Consider the following 21699-nt stretch of genomic DNA (forward strand, 5'->3'; position numbering starts at 1 on the left):
TCTCTACATCTTTAGAGCATGTCAATAAATGAAATGATCTATGCAGTCATTCAGTGAGTCTTAAAATATATACTGCTTTCCAATAGTTCTCAGTTTCCTTATGTTTATAGAATTAATTATTTGCAAATATAGTAGAATGCTGTCTCTTTTTCTTTTTATTAGGAGCGCCCACCTAAACCAGATGTTCCCTGGCTTAATGATGTTCTTTGGAATAGTTGTTGTGACCTTGAAGAGATACTTCCATGTTTCAAAGGAATAAAAGTAGATATATTATCTGCTCCAATTGTTATCCATTTAGGCAAGTATGAATATAAACATATTACTTGTTAATATAATAAATTGTGATATATATGCAATATATAAATTCTAAATATTGTTGTCTGCTAGTGTTGAGCAAAGTGAAGTGCATTTCTGAATTTTAGCAAAAAGTCTATTCACAACAAATCCAAATTTTCATGTGCTTTGTGGTAACGAATCAGGTTTTCCTAAAATGGCGGCTGCACGTGTTACAAAGCGAAACTAAGTGTAGGGAATTCAAGATCACCCATAATGCCATGCAGCCAGCCATCCCCTGTGATGTCACAGCCCTATAAAACCATCATCCCGCACGGTCTCCATAATTGTCCTGTGAGCTGAGCATAGGGATAGATGTGGCAACCGCTCATGCGCTAGGGACAGTGTTGCTGAAAACGATTAGTATAAGAATATTGGAAAGGGAGACTTATTATGCGTCAGTTTATTTATTAATTACTACCTTTACTTATTCCTACATCAGCCGTAAATGTGATTTAATATCAATAAGATGGAAACCTTTATTATTCCAGTGCCAGTGTGCCAACCAATACCATCCACTCGACACCCCTTAGGGGGGCCATGTCTTAATGATGACTATCCTCATCTTTTGCTGGCTTTACTTCCTAGAAAAGTCAGCAAGATGCAGAGAGAGGAGGATCTGGATGTTCCTGATGACATATTATCATCAATATTAGATAATGTGGAAAAGGAGGAAAAGCAGATAAAAGGAGGGTGCTGGGGTTGGAGAAGTGGGTATACCCCCTGTTTAAAGTGTAATAAAAATGCTGCATGGCCATTAATAATGAAGACTGACTATACAGTGTGGTCTTCATTATTAAATGAATGGCAGCTGCAGGCTAATTGGCCGTGCGGTTCTTCACCGCAGTATGTCCACAACCCACCCGCAGCGCGGCCACTCTGTATGGCCTAAGGCAGAGTGGCCTGGGTATAACTGATTTATAGCGATTCATGACAAATTAATTCATAACAAATCTAATTTCTTGGCAACCTTTAGCACAGCTGCCAAATCAAAATTTTCAAAAGTTCGCTCATCTCTATTGTCAGCTAAAGTTCAATTAAAGAGAACAGGACAGACCTCTTCAAAACGGACATTTTAAAACTAAGCCAGATTGTTCTCCATGCGGGGTATAGTAATAGAGTACCATCTACATAGCTGACCCATTGCTTTGTGTGTGGAGTCAAATTATTAGAATGAGAAAGTAATGCAAGGAGTCCATAGTATGATTCAGTATTTATGTATAGAAATGTGCTTTAACATATGGTGTGCGAGGTCTAAGCACTGGGATATCTACTGATCAACTCATTAAAATACCACATCCATAAAATTCTGCTGGTTAGTTGGGGTCACAGGAGTGGGACATTATTGGTTTATTCAAAGAACGGATCCTAAAATAAAGTATTAAAATAAATATTCCAATTGAATTGCCTGTTTTAATATGTTTTATGGTTTCTTTTAGTAATTATTTTTAAATTGTATTTACAGGTTATTCATTGTATAATTAAAAAGTAATAAAATATTCCACTGGTATATTTAATGTATCGATGACTCCTACGGTATCTAAGATCTCTGCTTTATTATTTACTTATTCTTTTTAGCCACTGGAAGTAAACTATAAACTACGCAAATTATATTGCAAAATTGTTCAGCTTCATTATGCAATAATACATTATACAAAAATACTTTTTTTCATAAAAAAATGCTACCCCTTTAATGATTAGAGGGTTGCAGTATAGCAGAGTTCATGTGTGCGTAAAATGTGAACAATGGAGCATAGAAGGGAATTGTTAATCATCTTCTCTGGTGAACCCAACACAGTAAAGAAGACAGCAATCTATGTAAGAAAAAGGAAACTGTTACACAATTGCTGTTTCGATTACTAAAGGCAAAAATAGTTGCTACCAACACTAGTGGTGCCTACCTTCATTGTATTTAAAGAAGTTCTCCGGGAATTAAGAAAATGAAAATACTTAAATATTACTTTATTATAAATATATTCCCAAATACCTTTCATTAGTTATAATGGCTCTTTTTCTCTGGGGAGCAATGATTAGAAGAAATAAAATGGCCACCATCCAATTAGTCCACACAAAACCTGTCCTAATCACACAGGAGAACAAGTTACTTCACAACACTGAGCTAAAGAGCTGCCTCATCCTCCTCTCTGCTCTGCTTGGCAGGGAATATGATCCTGAGTACAGATAAGATAAGCTAAATCTCTGTAGGAATGGAGTTGATGAGGAGACATGAAGTACAGAGAGGATGGACAGGACAGATGGTGGTAATGTGGGGCTGTGGTAATGGAGACAGCTTACAAGTGCTGATGCTCATCAGCCACATCCCACCTCCTCTCTGTACTTCATGTCTCCTCATAAACTCCATTCCTACAGAGATTCAGCTGAAGATCTTAAAACAGAGCAGAGAGGAGGATGAGGCAGCTCTTTACCTCAGTGTTGTGAAGTAACTTGTTCTGCTATGTGATGAGGACAGGTTTTATGTGGACTAATAGGACAGTGGCCATTTTATTTCTCCTAATGATTTCTCCCCAGAGAAAACGAGCCATTATAACTAATAAAAGGTATTTGGGAATATATTTATAATAAAGTAATATTTAAGTATTTTCCTTTTCTTAATTCCCGGAGAACACCTTTAACCCCTTAAGGACTCAGCCCTATTTCACCTTAAGGACTTGGCAATTTTTTGCAAATCTGACCAGTGTCACTTTAAGTGCTGATAACTTTAAAACGCTTTGAGTTATCCAGGCCATTCTGAGATTGTTTTTTCGTCACATATTGTACTTCATGACACTGGTAAAAAGAAGTAAAAAAAAAATCATTTTTATTTATAAAAAAAATACCAAATTTACCAAAACTTTTTTAAAAATTGCAAATTTCCAAGTTTCAATTTCTCTACTTCAATAATACATAGTAATACCTCCAAAAATAGTTATTACTTTACATTCCCCATATGTCTACTTCATGTTTGGATCATTTTGAGAATGATATTTTATTTTTTGGGGATGTTACAAGGCTTAGAAGTTTAGAAGCAAATCTTGAAATTTTTCAGAAATTTTCAAAAACCCAATATTTAGGGACCAGTTCAGGTCTGACGTCACTTTGCGAGGCTTACATAATAGAAACCACCCAAAAATGACCCCATTCTAGAAACTACACCCCTCAAGGTATTCAAAACTGATTTTACAAATGTCGTTAACACTTTAGGTGTTCCACAAGAATTAATGGAAAAAAAAATTCCAGTTACAAAGCAAGGGTTAACAGCCAAACCAAACAATATTTATGGCCCTGATTCTGTAGTTTACAGAAACACCCCATATGTGGTCGTAAACCGCTGTACAGGCACACGGCAGGGCGCAGAAGGAAAGGAATGCCATACAGTTTTTGGAAGGCAGGTTTTGCTGGACTGTATTTTTTGACACCATGTCCCATTTGAAGCCCCCCTGATGCACCTCAAATTTCTTGTTAGTATCATTACCAGCAGTACAGTATGGAACTTAAGGAACAAGGCAGGAGATGTTCAGCTGTATAGGGATAATAGTAGTGGCAGAAGAACACATAGTAACTGTGGCCAGTGGCGTCGCCAGAGGGGGCCACGGCCCCCCCTACATCACGCTGTGCCCCCCCAACTAAAATGCCCCCCCTCCCCAAGTGAGCCGCCGCAGTCGGGCACAGGGAGATGAGCGCTTCCATTGCGCTCATCTCCATAGTAATCTGCCTGTGCTGCTGCGGGGCAGGGGAGGGAGAGGCGTGTCTCTTTCCCTTCCTCTGATAGGCTGTCGGCCTAGTGCCTGCAGCCTATCAGAGGCCGGCGCAGGCGGTGCAATGACATCATCGCGCCACCTGAGCCATACAGCGCGGGACACAGGAAGAGGCCTGCATCGCATCGCTGACATGGAGGTAAGTATAAGTGTTTTTTTGGGCACATTGGGGGGGGCTTATTACTGGCACATTGGGGGGGGCTTATTACTGGCACATTGGGGGGGCTTCTTACTGGCACATTGGGGGGGCTTATTACTGGCACATTGGGGGGGCTTATTACTGGCACATTGGGGGGGCTTATTACTGGCACATTGGAGGGGGCTTATTACTGGCACATTGGGGGGGCTTATTACTGGCACATTGGGGGGCTTATTACTGGCACATTGGGGGGGCTTATTACTGGCACGTGATGGGGGGCTTATTACTGGCACCTGATGGGGGCTCTTATTACTGGAACCTGATGGGGGCTCTTATTACTGGAACATTGGGGGGGCTCTTGTTACTGGGATGTTATTGGGGGCGCTTGTTACTGGCACGTTATTGAGGGCACTTGTTACTGGCATTGGTGGGCACTATAGGGGCATCTACTGAGGCCACAAAGAAGGGATATATGGGGGGCTTTGTACAGTAGCATTTTATACTGAGACACATTATTGTGGGTACTATGGGGAAGGGGGGAGAGGAGTACTATGGAGTCATCTACGGGGGGCACTAAGAAGGGGTATTTTATACTTGCAATTATGGGGGAAGCTGAGGGCATCTACTGGGGCACAATATATGGGGCATTTTATACTGGTGCATTATGGGGGACACTAGGAGGAAGGGGGGAGAGGAGCACTGGGGGCACTATATAGGGGTATTTTATACTGGCACATTATGGGGGGCACTATGGGGCACATTAGCTCAACTTGAGGCATTAAAAGGGGGTATTTTTTGCTCTGCTAGCCCTCTGCCCTTTCTCCAAATCCTTATGAAATCTTTCTTATTAGGATAAAACACAACATCAGCTCCACCGAGCCCCCGGCCAAAGTGTTGAAGTGGTGCCGGAAATCCCCAAGGGTCAAGCCAAGTAATTGTAAGTTTTCATGTGGAGTATGTTTATGTTATACACATATAGCTTACACCGTGCCACACAATATACAGTATACCGCTGCACTGTGCCACACAATGTACAGTATACCTCTACACTGTGCAACACAATGTACAGTATACCTCTACACTGTGCCATACAATGTACAGTATACCTCTACACTGTGCCAAACAATGTACAGTATATCTCTACACTGTGTAGTCTGTTCTATAAGCACCCTTGTTCTGTGGCGGCGGACAGAAAATAATCTGGAAGTGCCCCTCCCGAGACCAGGCTCTGGATCCGCCACTGGTCTGGACCGCTCACAGGAGTGTACATTTCTTCTAAACTGTATTCCGTAACCTCTGACCTGCAGAAATCAGCACTCGCTCGGTAACAACTAACAGGCAGTGCCTGTAGGCTGTAGCCTGGCCCTGTTACTGAAGCTAGCCGAGTGGTGTAAGGTTAAGGTACTAGTAGAGATGAGCGGCCGCTGAATCCTGATTTAAAGTTAAAGTTACTGCAGGATATGGATTACAGTTTAGAAATGTCAAATGTACACTCCTGTGAGTGGCGGGGAGGGAGATCTGTGGATGACACTGTTATAGGGAGGGGGATCTGTGGATGACACTGTTATAGGGAGGGAGATCTGTGGATGACACTGTTATGGAGGGGTAAATTGGGATGACACTGTCATGGGGTGGATCTGTGGATGACACCTATAGCATAAAATGCTATATAAGGTATGTGTCATCCACAGATCCACCCCCATAGTGGTGTCATCCACAGATCCCCCTCCCTATAAAAGTGTCATCCACAGGCAACTAGGACATGTTGAAATCTGAGTAATTGTTTTTTTTTTTTTTAAACCACAGTCAGCAGGACTTTTCTTCCCTGTTGTGGTTTTAGGTATTGGGTAAAGTATCGCAGCATTTCTAAGCGTACTTGTGTAAATGTATCATTGTTATAGCTGCCCCCCCTACTTTTGTCCTGGCCCCCAGTGTGCCCCCCCCCAAAATTTGAAAGCTAGAGACGCCACTGGCTGTGGCATCATCAATCGCACAGTATTGAACATGATAGACTGACTAATGACGGCAGTTTATCATTGGGCCAATGATAAAAAGCCACTGTCAGCAATGGCAGATATATTCATTTGCCTCAGCTGGAGGTGTGTGATAGTCTTCATGGATCAATGCCTTATTCATTTTCACAAATGTAATGTTTTCCACACATGTGGAGAACAATTTTGTCTGCTTCTGTTTGATAACGCCACCTGCCTTCTGAATACCTTCTCTGACAGCACATTGGTTGGTGGATAAGATAGTAGACTGATGGCAAAGTGGCCCAGTTTCTGCCACTGGTCTAGTCTGCTGACTCAGAAGTACATGACGTCAGAGAACAGGGTGTTTGCACACATGGAAATCAACGGAATACCTGAATTGGTTTCCCTAATTAACTCCCAGAAATCATGCAAATAGAAAAATGGAACCCCTAGCAAGGGGAAGGGGTACATAACTTTTAATCTAAATAATAAAGCTAAAATATCAGCTGCACCAATAATGAGCAAACACAAAAAAGTTACAATACCAGTATATATATATCAATCTTGGGGATCCACCATTTGACAGTGATAAAAAAAATTGGAACAATCTTACCAATCCTGTAGTGCAGGGTGGTTCCAAAATAACGAGTGGTGGGTCCATATGATGGCGGATCACAATGTCAAACCGGCTACTGTATAAAATAGGCATCGGGAGACTATCCCTAATTAAACCCTAAGTGTAGGGCAGGGAGCTAGGAATGCCCTGCCTATCTATACAGAGCACTCGCCCCAAAAGGGGCGACCCTGTCCGGATACCTGACCTTGTGCCCGGGCAGTATCCCTATAAAACCCTCAAAAAGGAAGTCCCGACGTGCCACGTTTCATTGAATAACTCGTCAGGGGAGACTCCAAATATAAGGGTAATTAACCCTCCAATGTCATGAAAAATAAATAAATAATAAACATAACAAAAATGGTGTGGCTAATATAGAATATAAAAGAGGGATGAGACCCAGAATTATAGAGGAGACGCTGAGTCAAAAGACCCTCAGATGATAAACCAATATGGCGTACACCTCAAAATGGAAGACCCGTCAGTGGAACGGAATGTCCGCATCCCCCATGGTGACGGGGGAATCGCCTGGCAGCGCCACGTGAAGTCTTATGCAGCGTTTTATAAGAGCCCATCACTCGCCCCATCACATGATCCGCGTTCCGGTCATGTGACCGGATTACGTGGCACCCAACCAGCGTCAATCAACCCCAGTAGGGACCACGTGGGGTGAAAATTCTGTGGGAAAAGAGGGCGCGTCTAGGTGCTAGGCAACCGGATGCTAACACAAAGGGAGAGCATCCCGGCTGCTAGTGATTGACGCAGATGAAAAGCGACCTAAGTCACAATATATCCCACGCGTAGACTAAGGAGAGGAAAGAAATAATGGAATCTTGTAAGGCAGTTACCAGTCAGGGTGCAAGGCTGGCATTGTAGGGAAGTTATATTTGTGAATATTGATCTCAAAATACACTACACTTAGTAAACATGATGTGTTACATGGGATTGTAAAAAATAAAATAATAAGGTGATAGTAAATTATGATTTGGGTTTGATAACCCGTAACCGTATGTATAAAGACAACAATGGACAGGATCTGATAGTTGGACACACCAAAAAGGAAATGAGGAGGGGAAGAAGGGCACCGAAGTAAGACCTTAGGACCATACGACGCCCCACTGTAATTCCCCTCATTCAAATGAAACAGCTAAAATTAAGATGTTCATTTAGACCGTCCGGGGCAGTGGTCTTAAGGTAGAATATCCACCAGGCCTCTCTTTGGAAGAGTTTTCTATCCCAATTACCCCCCCCTCCCCCCAGGGGGTGGTTTTACAGTGTCAATGCCCATGAAGGAGACGTGGGCTTTTCAATTGTGATTTTGATGGACATGCTTGGCTATAGGTGTATCCCTTTATTGGCAATGTCACTTAAATGTTCACCCACCCGTCTATGAAGTTCATGTATGGTCTTGCCAATATATTCGATTCCACATTCACAGGTTAATTGATAAATGTCACCACGTGTTTTACAATTGATATAGTCGCGGATGGAGTACTCTCTGTCCGTGACATTTGTCTTAAACCCCTTTCCTGTGCAAATGTGGCTGCATGCTATGCAGCCGCCACATCTATAGCACCCCTTGGCTCTCCTTTGTAACCAAGAGACACCTGCTGGCGTGGGGGATACGAATTGGCTATGTACCAATTTGTTCCGTAGGCTTTTGCCTTGACGATACGTAATTTGGGGATAGTTGCCTAAAACTTCTTTCAGGTCGGGGTCCATCATAAGGATGTCCCAGTGTTTATTGAGGATCTCCCGTACCTGTTTGGCAGCCCTATCATAAGTGGTGATAAGCCGTATCGACTTGGTCTCCTGATCCTCAATGCATTTAGGAATCAGGAGAGCAGATCGCTCCTTTTGTAAAGCATCCCTGTAAGCTGATCTCAAAATCTCATCAGGGTAGCCACATTGTATAAAGTGGGAGCGAAGATCAGAGGCTTGAAAAATGAATTCCCGTTTAGTACAGCAATTTCTCCTAAAACGGAGATAATGTCCATTGTGGTTCCGTTCCATGCATTGGGGATCCTTGTGGCGGCTGGGACGGATCCAGACCTATTCAACTTGACTACTCCGTAGTGCTTCCGTGGGATTCCGTTCCGCACCGCATCTCCGGATTTGCGGACCCATTCAAGTGAATGGGTCCGCATCCGTGATGCGGAGTGCACACGGTCGGTGCCCCGTGTATTGCGGAACCGCCATATGTGGCCCGCAATACTGCCACGGGAGCACAACGGCCGTGTGCAAGAGGCCTTAGACAGATTGCTGGAGGCTATTTTAAATCATTCTCGACAAACCCCTTGAAGTGCATCTACATAAGTCATTACCATTTTACATATATATATGTGCTCAGAATTTTGGGAAGATCCAGCATTTTCACAGATGTAAAGTTCACACACACACACAGAAATCAGCCCTGCCATAGAAAAAGAGGTGTTTAGCCACTGGAAAAGTTAATGGCAGTGATGCGTTTTGTGAACTTGCAGTCATAAATGTATTGCAACATATACTAATAAAGTACACCAACTTTACCTTACACATTGTCTAAAATTGTACCACTTTTTTTAATGGAGGCCTCTGCTTTCCTGTTCAGTTTTTTCTCATTTAATTTGTATTATAGGGTTTGTTCTGCCTTGTTGCTGGCAACTCTTTTGGTCATAAACTGTGCTCCTTAACATATAAAAAAAACTCCTGGCTGCTTCCATCCCTGCTTGTGACTGTAGAGACCTATAATTGGCTGCAGTGGTCATGGGACCAAATCACTTTAAGCTACTGCAAGGGGATTGGAAGCAGCCGGTATTGAGCAACAGCAGGACCACTAACAGGTAAGTGGAGTTTTTTTAAAGGCCAAAGGGTAGGACACCAGGAGTTGTTGGCTTTAAAAAAGATTTTAAAAATGTATTTATTATACACATTATCATGGGCTAGTTCACATTCTGGCTTCTTCTACCAGCTAAGTACATGAAAATGTTCTGCCAAGGTTATACACTATTATGAAACCGTTTTTCCATTCATTGTTTCCTTCTGAACTTTGCAGGCGCTCTTGAAGTTCAGATTAACCCCAGTACATGGAATGGCAATAACTTACAGACATCTACTGATGGGACATGGGACAAGAAGATCAACTTATTTCAGAAGTTGATTCTTGTTAAAAGTGCGATGGAAGAGAAGGTAAGTATCTATGGATTGTAAATTAAGATGAGAAAATTAGACAGAAGAAAAAACTATCCAACATTGGAAAAGCCAAGTAATGGAAAATGGCTGAATACATAAACTTTAGATCTCATAGCACATATTATATAGACTGATTACAGAACAGAGGCTTGCATTATATAAAATAAAATAATCAAACATTGTGAAACATGTTGTAAATTAAGAGCAAATTACAGCAATGCAGACTGTCTTTAAAAATTCTCCTCCTCATAAATCTTCAACAATATACCTTTGTATGAAATATGAGGGAATTTGGTAGGATTTTCTTCTTTTGAATTGATATATACGGAAAAAGCTCTGTATGCCCTGATATGCCATTAGAGATATATAGAGGTACGTGAAGATCTCATAGATTTATAAGACCACTTATTGTGACCATTCTACTACTTTCATATCTTAAAGAGGTTATCCCACAAATAAAAATGAAAGAAATGTGGAGTAATTCACACCATTATGTTAACTATATCAGTGCAAAAATTCTGCTATCCATTGTAATTTTCACCCTTTTTAGATTTTTAACCTACCCTCTGGTCTCTCTTCACCTGACATGTGACTATCCAGCAGCTGCATCTGACAGAAGTACATTGCAGTCAGCTCTTACTTACCATGCCCCTAGTTTCTGAAGCTTCGAGTATTTCTTACTTGCATAGAAGACAGTCCCTCTCACACAGCCCCAGTGTTCCCACTAATAAATAGCACTATGGTATGCAATACCCCCCTCTCCCCCAAAATGTTCTTCTGCACTGTCTGGGCTGCTTCACTATGAAGAAGAAGAGAGAAGGGAAGCCACTCTGCTTGTAGGTTCACCACTGAATGCAGGAAAAGGTGGACCGCAATTTTGGCCATAGGAAACACACCAGGAGGTGTTATCAGAGAGGAAAGTGTAATGTAGATAAAAAAAATTAATAATATTTTTACTGCATGTACAGTATATTGCAGTAATACATCATTTGAAATGCTCTATTCATTGAATAATACTATGTTTTTTGGGATAAACCCATTAATGCACTGCTCCTCTATATTATTATGCAGTCCTTGTGTATCCCTAGGTTTGCTGCCATCCATTATACATTATTGGTTAGAACTAGAACTAATAAGCTCTCTCAGGTGAAATGAGAGCACTGTTAGCACTGCCATAATGGAATAAATTCTACTACTGCACTTCTCGCCATTTGTTTGTGCAACAATCCCTGCTTTAATTACCCGTTAATTGTCAAGCCTAGGCTTAAAGAATTGGTAACATTCGTGTACTTAAGAAAACAAATGAAAGAACATTTTAGCATATTTTATACCCAGGCTCTGAAAGGCTTAACTTCTACAAACAATGTTTAATATTTATACAGTAGTGAACTATTTGAAATTTTCAAATAGCTTTTGTGCTTTTTTAAAGGAAATACAATCAGTATTTATGTACAAATATCAATTCAAATTTAAAGTGGTTGTTCCAACATTAAATGTTAGTTTAGTACAATTGAGCATGAAATACTAGTTACTTTGGTAAATTACTCTGTCACAAAAACGCTCCAGTTGTGAGATATTCCTATTATAATGGTGCCCCCTGGTGTCTAATCTGTATAGTACTGTGCATGTCCATCTACTGAGCTGGATGAGCTTGGTGCACATGCTCAGTTCCATCCTTCAATTGCTACCAATAGTATCTACTGTTAGAAGCTGTGACAGTTGCACAGAGCTGCAGCAAAAAGGACATGTCCTCTGAGAAAGAACACACTCCCTGAGCTGCCAACCTGTAAAAAATCTAGCAGAGCAATTGGGTCAAAGAATGGACAGATCTCTGTATCCATGTGAGGCAGGGGGCTAGTTCTAGCTTTGTTAGAGATTGTCATGTACTATACACATGTAAAGGAGCAGGTTTGGACCCCTATGTTACTGAACAGATTTGGCTTAGGAGTACTCCTAAGGAAGTTATCTAAGCATTCCTCCTGGTTTTCACCCTTCACCCAAGCTGCTACCTCATGACATAGTCTCCATTTAGTGACAGCTGACCCAGGCTGGTCAAGAAACTATGGTGATTGGCATGAAAGGGGAGAGGCAGCTAATGTAGCTAATGGACAAGTTGAGGTCAGGCAGGCAGAGTTCATTCAATCCGATAAACAGGCCATAGGTTGGGGCAGGTGGCACAGGGTCAGTGTGATAAGCAGGCAGAGGTGATAGTTTTTGCTTACAATTTAGCATTTTTACAACAGGCGAAAAGGCACCCCAATAATTGTTTTGCAATTTCTCCCGAGCAATACCTTATATGTGTTGGTAAGCTGCTGTATGGCCACACGGGAGGCCTCTGAAGGAAAGGAGCACCATTTGGCTTTTGCACAGATTTTACTGGAATGGGTTTGGTTGTCATGTCAAACTTGCAACACCCCTGAGGTACCAGTACAGTGGAAACCGCCAAAAATGACCCCATTTTTTTAAAACTACAACTCCAGGGAATTCAGCTAGGGGTGTAGTGATGGTTTTGACCCTACAGGTATTTCATAGAATTTATTAACATTGGACTGGGAAAATTAAAAAGACCTTTTCTTCCAATGGTAGCCCTACATTTTTCATTTTTGCAAGGGTTAAAAGGAGAAAAAGCACCACATAATCTATTACACAAATTCTCTCAAGTACGGAAATACCCCAGATGTGGTCATAAACGGCTGTTTGGGGACATGGGAGCATTCAGAAGGGAAGTAATGGCATCTGGATTTTGTAACATGGAATTTGTGGAAATAGTTTTTAAAAGTCCTAAATGTTTTAAATTGTTGCTGACTGAGCTGTGGGTTGTTTTTTGCGGGACAAGCTATAGTTTTCATTAGGAAATTTTTGGGGTACATATCACTTTTGGTTCACTTTTTATTACGTTTTTTGGAAGGTGAGGTGGGCAAAAATTGCTATTCTATCAGTGCTTTTTATTTTCTATGGGCTAACCTTACGATATACTAGATATGATTAATTTATGTGGCGGGTTGATATGGTTATGGGAATACCAGATTCAAATAGTTTTTTTCATGCTTTACTACTTTTGCATCATACAGTCCTGATCAAAAGTTTAAGACCACTTGAAAAATGGCAAAAAATCATATTTTACATTGTTGGATCTTAACAAGGTTCCAAGTAGAGCTTCAACATGCAACAAGAAGAAATGAGAGTGAGACAAAACATTTTTTGAGCATTCAATTAATTGAAAATAACGATTAAACTGAAACAGGCTATTTTTAAGCTGATCCAAATTTTAGGACCACATGTCTTTAAAACTCCAAATCTGTGCAAAGATGTGGATTCATTGTAATTTTCTGTCAGCTAGTCACACGTTGTGATGGCAAAGGCAAAAAAAACTCTCCCTTTTTGAACGTGGTCGGGTTGTTGAACTGCATAAGCAGGGTCTCTCACAGCGCTCCATCGCAGCTGAGGTGGGACGCAGTAAGACAGTCATTTTGGAATTTATTAAATGATCCCGAGGGTTATGGAACCAAAAAGTCAAGTGGAAGACCCAAAAAAATTTCACCAGCACTGAGCCGAAGGATCCAATTGGCTGTCCGTCAAGACACTGGACGATCCTCGACCCAAATTAATGCCCTTACTGGTGCTGACTGCAGCCCCATAACCATCAGACGGCATCTGAGACTGAAGGGCTTCAAAAACAAAAAACGTCTTCAAAGACCTCGTCTCCTTGAATGCCACAGAACTGCTCGTTTGGACTTTGCAAGAGAGCACCAAACATGGGACATTCAAAAGTGGAAGAAAGTTTTATTCTCTGATGAGATTTATTCTCTGACAAGCAGATCCCACCTGAGATGTTTTCTACGCGCCACAGTGGAGGGGGCGCCATAATGATGGTCTGGGGTGCTTTTACCTTCAGTGGAACAATGGAGCTTCAGGAAGTGCAGGGGCGTCAAACGTCAGGACTGTAAAATCACTTAAAGCAGGGGTGGCCAACCTTACAGACACAAAGAGCCAAAAAAGAAAAGTATGACCATCAGGAGCCACAAGCTATACATTTACACACAAATCACCGTATTTTTTTGCCCTACAAGATGCACCTAGGTTTTAACAAAGAAAAATAAGAGAAAAAGATTTTTCATCTGATCTGAGGTCTGTCTTATTTTTCATTAGCAGAGAAAAAAAGAAAAAATATATTTTTCATCAGACCTCAGATCAGACTCCTAAATCAGATTCCCAATTCTCATCTGACCTAAAATAAGATCCCCAAACCTTATCAGACCTCCAAATCAGACCCCCCAAATCAGACCCCCAATGCTCGGAACACAAATCAGACTCCCAGTGTCAGACCCTCAGTGCTCAGATCTCCCCCCCCAATGCTCAGATCTCCCCACCATGCTCATATATCCCCCTTCTCAGATCTGATCCCCCCATGCTCAGACCTGACCAACCCATGCTCAAACAATACCCCCATGCTCAGATCTGACCCCCATGCTCAGATCTGACCCCCATGCTCAGATCAGACCCCCATTGCTCAGATCAGACCCCCATTGCTCAGATCAAACCCCCATGCTCAGTTCTATCATTTAAAAAAATCTCTTCCCTCTCCTGACCAGGCACTGAACTCCTGCTCGGGCACCTGCTACTCTGCAGGTCATACATGCTCTCCACTGTGACCTGATGAGCACAATGTCAGGTCATAGTGCGTGTCTCCGCGTACTATGTTCTCACACTGTGTGCATCAGGACGTAGTGGAGAGTGAGCTGGAGCTGCAAAGTAGCAACAGTGTCCGATCAGGAAAAGATATCTGAGCATGGGGTGGAGAGTGAGCCACCTGACTGCTTCCCGGCTCCACAGCTAGAGCCTCACTTGAAGAAGAAAAGAGCCGCATGTGGCTCAAGAGCCACAGGTTGGCCACCCCTGACTTAAAGGGAACCTGTCACCAGTTTTATGGTGTCCTAACTAAGGGCAACATAAATAAGTGACTGATTCTCTTAGCAAAATGCTGGGTCACTTTCTTTAATTGACCCAGTCCATCTGCCAACATCTTGTATTGAAAAGCTCCAGCTGATGATGATGAGTCATGAATATTCATGAGCTCCTGACTCTTCCTGCCTACCTGCTGCTGATTGACAGTTATTTTCCATATGAATCAGCAGCAGGTGGGCAGGGCAGTGGCTATATCTCTGAATTAAAAAAACACTGGACTCAAATCAGCTCATTAGCATGCGGCATGTGGCATCTTTGTGTGTAAATTATGAGGTAACCATCTGTCACAACAGTAAGTGAATACATCTTAGGTACTTTTTAGTAGTTAATGATTGTATATAATTAGTTAGATTATAATCAAATATCCACATGACAGGTTCCCTTTAAAAAAAAATCATTTGTAGTTTGCTTTACCATTTACTTTCATTCAGAATATTTAGATTTTTCTGTCAACCTAGCTATGTGAGAGCTTTTTGTGGGACAGGTTGTAGGTTTTATAGGTACCATTTTGGGGTACATATGACTTTTTGATCACTTTTAATTTAATTTTTTGGGAAGTTAGGCTACTTTCACACTTGCGGCAGAGAGATCCGGCAAGCAGTTCCGTTTCCGGTGTCATCCGGCAAAAACGGATCCGGCATTTATTTTTTCACCTTTTTTTCAGTCTGCGCATGCGCATACCGGAAGGACGGATCCGGCACTAATACATTCCTATGGGAAAAAATGCCTGATCCGGCATTCAGGCAAGTCTTCAGTTTTTTTAGCCGGAGATAAAACCGTAGCATGCTACGATTTTCTCTTTTGCCTGATCAGTCAAAACGACTGAACTGAAGACATCCTGATGCAAACTGAACGGATTACTCTCCATTCAGAATGCATAGGGACATACCTGATCAGTTCTTTTCCGGTATAGAGCCCCTGTGACGGAACTCTATGCCGGAAAAGAACAACGCAAGTGTGAAAGTAGCCTTAGATGGGCAAAAATTACAATTCTGTCTGTGTTTTTTGTTTTCATTTTTATATTTTATTATTTTATTATCATTTTATTATTAGGGTTCATCATGTGGTATTAGTGGTCATCATGTGGTATTTATAATATAACTTTATTCTGTGGATCGATATGAATATGGCAATAGCAAATTTACATAGGTTTATTTCATGTTTTAAAAATCTTTTTTTTTTTCTTTTTATCGCCATATACACTCACCTAAAGAATTATTAGGAACACCATACTAATACAGTGTTGGACCCCCTTTTGCCTTCAGAACTGCCTTAATTCTACGTGGCATTGATTCAACAAGGTGCTGATAGCATTCTTTAGAAATGTTGGCCCATATTGATAGGATAGAATCTTGCAGTTGATGGAGATTTGAGGGATGCACATCCAGGGCACGAAGCTCCCGTTCCACCACATCCCAAAGATGGTCAGGGGTCAAGTCCTGGGAAAAAAAGTGTGGGAACTCACCCAAGATCCACTGCAACCCCCCCCCCCCAAAAAAAAATATATATATTTCGCTGAAAATTCAGTGCAACATTTATTGGCCCCTCAGTGCCTCTCATCAGCCCCCCAGTGCCTCTCATCAGCCCCCCAGTCCTCTATATCAGCCCCCAGAGTCTCTCCATTAGCCGCCCAGTGCCTCTTACCAGCCCCCAGGGCCCCATTCACTAGCGCCCAGTGCTGCCCCATCCACTAGTGCCCAGTGCTGCCCCATCCACCAGCCCCGAGTGCCCCCTCCACCAGCCCCGAGTGCCCCCTCCACCAGCCTCCAGTCAGTGCCTCTCCATTCAGCCTATACGCCTTTAGTATAAAATAAAAAAAATAAACTTACCTCTCCTGCTCCTGGACGCAGACGCTCCTCTTCTACTGCTGTAGGCTGCGCACGGAGTGACGTCACAGAGCGACTCACTCGGTTCCTGTGCGCAGCCCTCACAGCCGATAGCTGAGGACCAGGAAGGTGGCGGTGAGCAGGGGCGTAGCTATTGCCTCCCTTAGGCAAGTGACAAACTGCCCCCCTCATTCTTAGGCAAGTGACAAACTCAGCTCTGCTACATCTACAATGAGCAACTACAACAAATCTGTAATGCCAAACTGCAGTTCCTCTATGTGATGCCTTGGATAGCTTCCACTGGACCCTGGCTGTGGGTCCAGTGGAAGCTATCCAAGGCATCACAATCACAGAGCTGGGTTTGTAGCAGAGCTGGGTTTGTCACTTGCCTAAGATTGAGGGGGGGGGGGGGGGCAGTTTGTCACTTGCCTAAGGCCAGGGTAAGGGGGGCCTCCCAACCAGGCTGTGCACATTAATCCTGCCCTGGCTGATCGATCACTTGACAGACACTCACTCAGGGAGTCACAGTCCACAGACACTTAGTCTAGACTGGTCTGGACCGGACCACCAGGACCCCGGTCCAGTCGGATGGTCCAGCCAGTCAGCAGACAGTCGCACTCGTCGCAGGCTGGCTCAGGATAGGAGGGGGGGAGCTCTCAGGCGCATGAGAGGAGTCACAGTGAGGCAGTCGCAGGCAGCAGCACCGCACAGACAGCTTCCTCTACTTCCGTCTTCTCAACTGAAGCCGCTCCTCCTCCCTCCTCCCTTAGCCTGCCCTGCACAGTGCACTTCACGCAGGGCCTCGCCTCCGCTCCGTCTCCGCCCCCTGTGCCCTGTGAATCTGATTTCAGCCGCGTTCTCCTGGCTTGAGGCTGAAAGGGAACGGCGTTCCTGCCATGAAAAAAGTGCAGGAACGCCGTTCCCACGCGTTCCCCTTCCACTCGACCCCTGTGTGGGGGCCATTTTAGTACAGTGAACTCATTGTCATGTTCAAGAAACCATTTTTCCAGTCTTCAACAGTCCAATTTTGGTGAGCTCGTGCAAATTGTAGCCTCTTTTTCCTATTTGTAGTGGAGATGAGTGGTACCCAGTGGGGTCTTCTGCTGTTGTAGCCCATCCGCCTCAAGGTTGTGCGTGTTGTGGCTTCACAAATGCTTTGCTGCATACCTCGGTTGTAACGAGTGGTTATTTCAGTCAACGTTGCTCTTCTATCAGCTTGAATCAGTCGGCCCATTCTCCTCTGACCTCTAGCATCCACAAGGCATTTTCACCCACAGGACTGCCGCATACTGGATGTTTTTCCCTTTTCACACCATTCTTTGTAAACCCTAGAAATGGTTGTGCATGACAATCCCAGTAACTGAGCAGATTGTGAAATACTCAGACCGGCCCGTCTGGCACCAACAACCATGCCACGCTCAAAATTGCTTAAATCACCTTTCTTTCCCATTCTGACATTCAGTTTGGCTTCAGGAGATTGTCTTGACCAGGACCACACCCCTAAATGCATTGAAGCAACTGCCATGTGATTGGTTGACAAGATAATTGCATTAATGAGAAATACAACAGGTGTTCCTAATAATTCTTTAGGTGAGTGTATAACTCTTTTTTATTCTATGTCAAGGTAGCTGTGTGACCGCTTATTTTTTGTGGGATGGGCTGTAGTTTTTATTGGTACCATTTTGATGTACATATGACTTTTTGATTAGTTTTTACACCATGTATTGGGGAGGTGAGTTGACAAAAACAGCAATTCAATTTTTTAAGTTTCTTTTATGGCATCCATCACGCTGGATAAGTAAGGAGATTCTTTCATGGATTAAGTCATTGCGGATGCAGTGATACCAATTATGTGTTTATTTATTTTTATTTTAGCCACTTAATGTATAGATGAGTGGATATGGGAAAAAGCTATTTTTTTAAGTAAAGAAATACAGTGGTCCAATTGCTGGTACAATACACTGCAATAGATATCTATTGTACTGTATTGAATGTGTCAGTTTTACACTGACAGTTAGCCTCTAGGCCTAGCAGGCATCTGTACATAGCAGACCCAGAAGCCTTTGAAAGAACCTTGCGATCGTGTCGTGGAGGGCCTGATGGGGGGAAAGAGGGAGCTCCCTCACTCTGTAAACCCATTAGCTGTAGTGGTTGCTACAGACCGCAGCATCTAAGTTGTGAAGATGCTGGGATGCTGGTCTCAACTGTTGCAGCAGGGTGTTGGCTGTATGTTACAGCTGACACCCTCTGTTGATGGTGGCGGCATAGCTTCTGAGACACTGCCATAATTATGCCGTAAATGTATGGCATGATGTGCTAAAGTTATAAATGCTGTGCTGTACATTTATGGCATGGTGTGCAAAGGGGTTAAAGGAGCTGTGCCATGAGTGATGTGATAACGAAAACCAGACATAATATAATACATGACAATCTATTTCTAACAAAGCTAGAACCAGCCTTGTACCTCACATTGATCCAGAGATCCTTTTTGCTACAGCTTTTTCCCGTGACTGTCACAGCTTAGAACAGTATAGTGGCTGCTATCAGTTGAACAATGGAAGGATGGAACTGAGGATGTGTGATCACCTCATTAGGTGGTTGTGCACATTATAATGTAGTAAAGAGAATATTGCACAACTGGATCATTTGTGTAACAAAAAGTAAGTTCCAAAAGTAGCTAATTTTTCATGCTGAATTATATTACAATGACAATGAATTTGGTCATAATCCCCTTAAGCATCTATTCACAATATGCCATGCTTGCATATACACTAAAACAGGCTCCAAAAATATACCTCTGATGTAAGACTGTGATGTATCTCTTGAAATAGGCATGTAGTGGGATATGTTGTCTGTTTTTTTCTTACAGTAAAGTATTGTGGGTGTTATGATCGGAGGGTGAGAAACCACTGTCACCCAAGCATTTTGACTTTGGGCTATATCTAAGGGCATTATTCTGGCAGTCCCTGGGATTACACCCTTTAACCCCCTATACCGGGATCTGGGGTTTGCTGTAGAGGAGCCACTCAGCTGCTAACTCCTGGAATAGTCCCATGTGGATGACAAAGATCACCAAGGAATCAAGCAAAACTTGTAGTCAGAGACAGGCCAAAGTTAGGGCAGATAGAATTTGTGCAAATTTGTGAAATAGGTCCGAGATCAGGGCAGGCAGTGAAGGGTCAATACAGTAATCAGGCTCTGGTCAGGCAGCAGAGAATCAGAGTCAGGAATCATGCATAAGTTGATACATGGGCAGACAAACAGAATAACACACAGGGACTGGCAAGCTAGATCAACTTATTGCTCAGGTAGCTTCTTGTAGTAGAAGGTGTTTTACTTACCCTGAGGTGGCCAGCCATAAGCAGGGGATGATTAGGGTGTATGTGTGCTCCCCTTTTAAGAGCCAGGGAGCATGCACATGTTCTGACAGCAGACAAAACAAGCCAGGCAGAGAAGTCCAGCCAAAGATGGAGCGTAGGATCCTGGCTTCATTGTGAGAGTGCAATGGAGGGACAGAAGGTCCAGACCACTGGACCAGGGATAATGCCAGGAGGGTGAGTGAAGCGGCATCCGTGCCTGCCTGGGAGAGTGGGACAGCAGTGGGTATGAGCCACCATAGTAACAGGAGTGGAGGTATGTATAGTATTGTACAAAATAGTACAGTCTACCATACTACCCATGTCTCAAACAAAGATATACTAAAAGGTACACTAATATACACCAGCCTCTAAAAGGCCAAAAGGATGCTCTTTTAATTACAGATGAAATCCTGTTATGTGTACATACATACTGTATTATTAGTAATATTGGAGGCATAGCAAAAATTACACTGGAGTTCCTTAGATGAGTTGATGCATACTCCCAATTTCAGGTTAAGAGGGCCCAACACTTTACCTGTCAACCCAGCTTTTTTAAGATTATAGAGATAAATTGCCTACAATATATTTACAGATCTTATACAGTATATAATATAACTAGTGTTGATCGAGCATGCTCGGCCGAACACCAGGATTTGAACTCCCAACCCCTTGTACATTAGAGGCAAAGACCTTATCCACTCAGCCATAAAGCTGAATGCTAAACTGTGTTAGAAAAACCTCATAGTAGCTTCTGATCTAGTGAGTATTCCTATTCAGCAGAAGACTTATTTAATATTTCTGTGCAGGTGCACATGTAGCTGTATAGTGTAGTGATTAACGTCCTTGCCTCTAATGTACAAGGTTGGGAGTTTGAACCCTGGCAGAAACATTTCAGAAATAGACATTAAATTTATATATATTTTTTTAGTAATTGTAAAAAATGTATGACACAAAATAAATGTGTAATTACAAAAAAATAAATATATTTTTTTTAAATATAATGTGTGTGTGTGTGTGTGTGTGTATATATATATATGTGTATATATATATATATATATATATATATATATATATACTTCTGATATATATGAATGCATAATATGTGGGAAACAACTACTAATGTTTTAGCCATAATATATTTACATATATTATAATATATATTCTAAATATATTATAATATATGTAAATATATTATGGCTAAAATCTTATATATATAAATGTTTCTGCCGGGATTCAAACTCCCTACCTTGTACATTAGAGGGAAGGACGTTAATCACTACACTATACAGCTACATGTTAACCTGCACAGAAATATAAAATAAGTCTTCTGCTGAATAGGAATTTTCACTACATCAGAAACTACTATGAGGTTTTTCTGACACAGTTTAGCATTCAGCTTTATAGCTGAGTGGATAAGGTCCTTGCCTCTAATGTACAATGTTGGGAGTTTAAATCCTGGCAGAAACTTTTCAGATATTAGATTTAAATACACTGGGGTGTCCCCAAACACTGACTCCATATATGGATATAGCTATATATGGATTCAGAGCAGGGACTCCTAAGCC

At 42.2% G+C, this 21699-nt stretch overlaps 1 protein-coding gene and 1 long non-coding RNA gene across 2 annotated transcripts in view; both read left to right on the forward strand.

The window, feature by feature from the left end:
• DNAH6 (dynein axonemal heavy chain 6) overlaps nucleotides 1–21699 on the forward strand; it is a 381291-nt gene that overhangs the window by 237001 nt on the left and 122591 nt on the right. The window contains exons 62-63 of the mRNA XM_040418030.1: nucleotides 163–298; nucleotides 9848–9981. Coding sequence (XP_040273964.1) covers nucleotides 163–298; nucleotides 9848–9981 — 270 coding nt within the window. The remainder of the gene's footprint in view (nucleotides 1–162; nucleotides 299–9847; nucleotides 9982–21699) is intronic.
• LOC120989738 lies at nucleotides 13217–13490 on the forward strand. Its single transcript, XR_005776313.1, has 2 exons — nucleotides 13217–13264; nucleotides 13398–13490. It is a non-coding gene; the product is annotated as an uncharacterized LOC120989738 (long non-coding RNA).

The sequence above is a fragment of the Bufo bufo genome, chromosome 2, assembly GCF_905171765.1.
Source record: "Bufo bufo chromosome 2, aBufBuf1.1, whole genome shotgun sequence".
Classification (NCBI taxonomy): domain Eukaryota; kingdom Metazoa; phylum Chordata; class Amphibia; order Anura; family Bufonidae; genus Bufo; species Bufo bufo.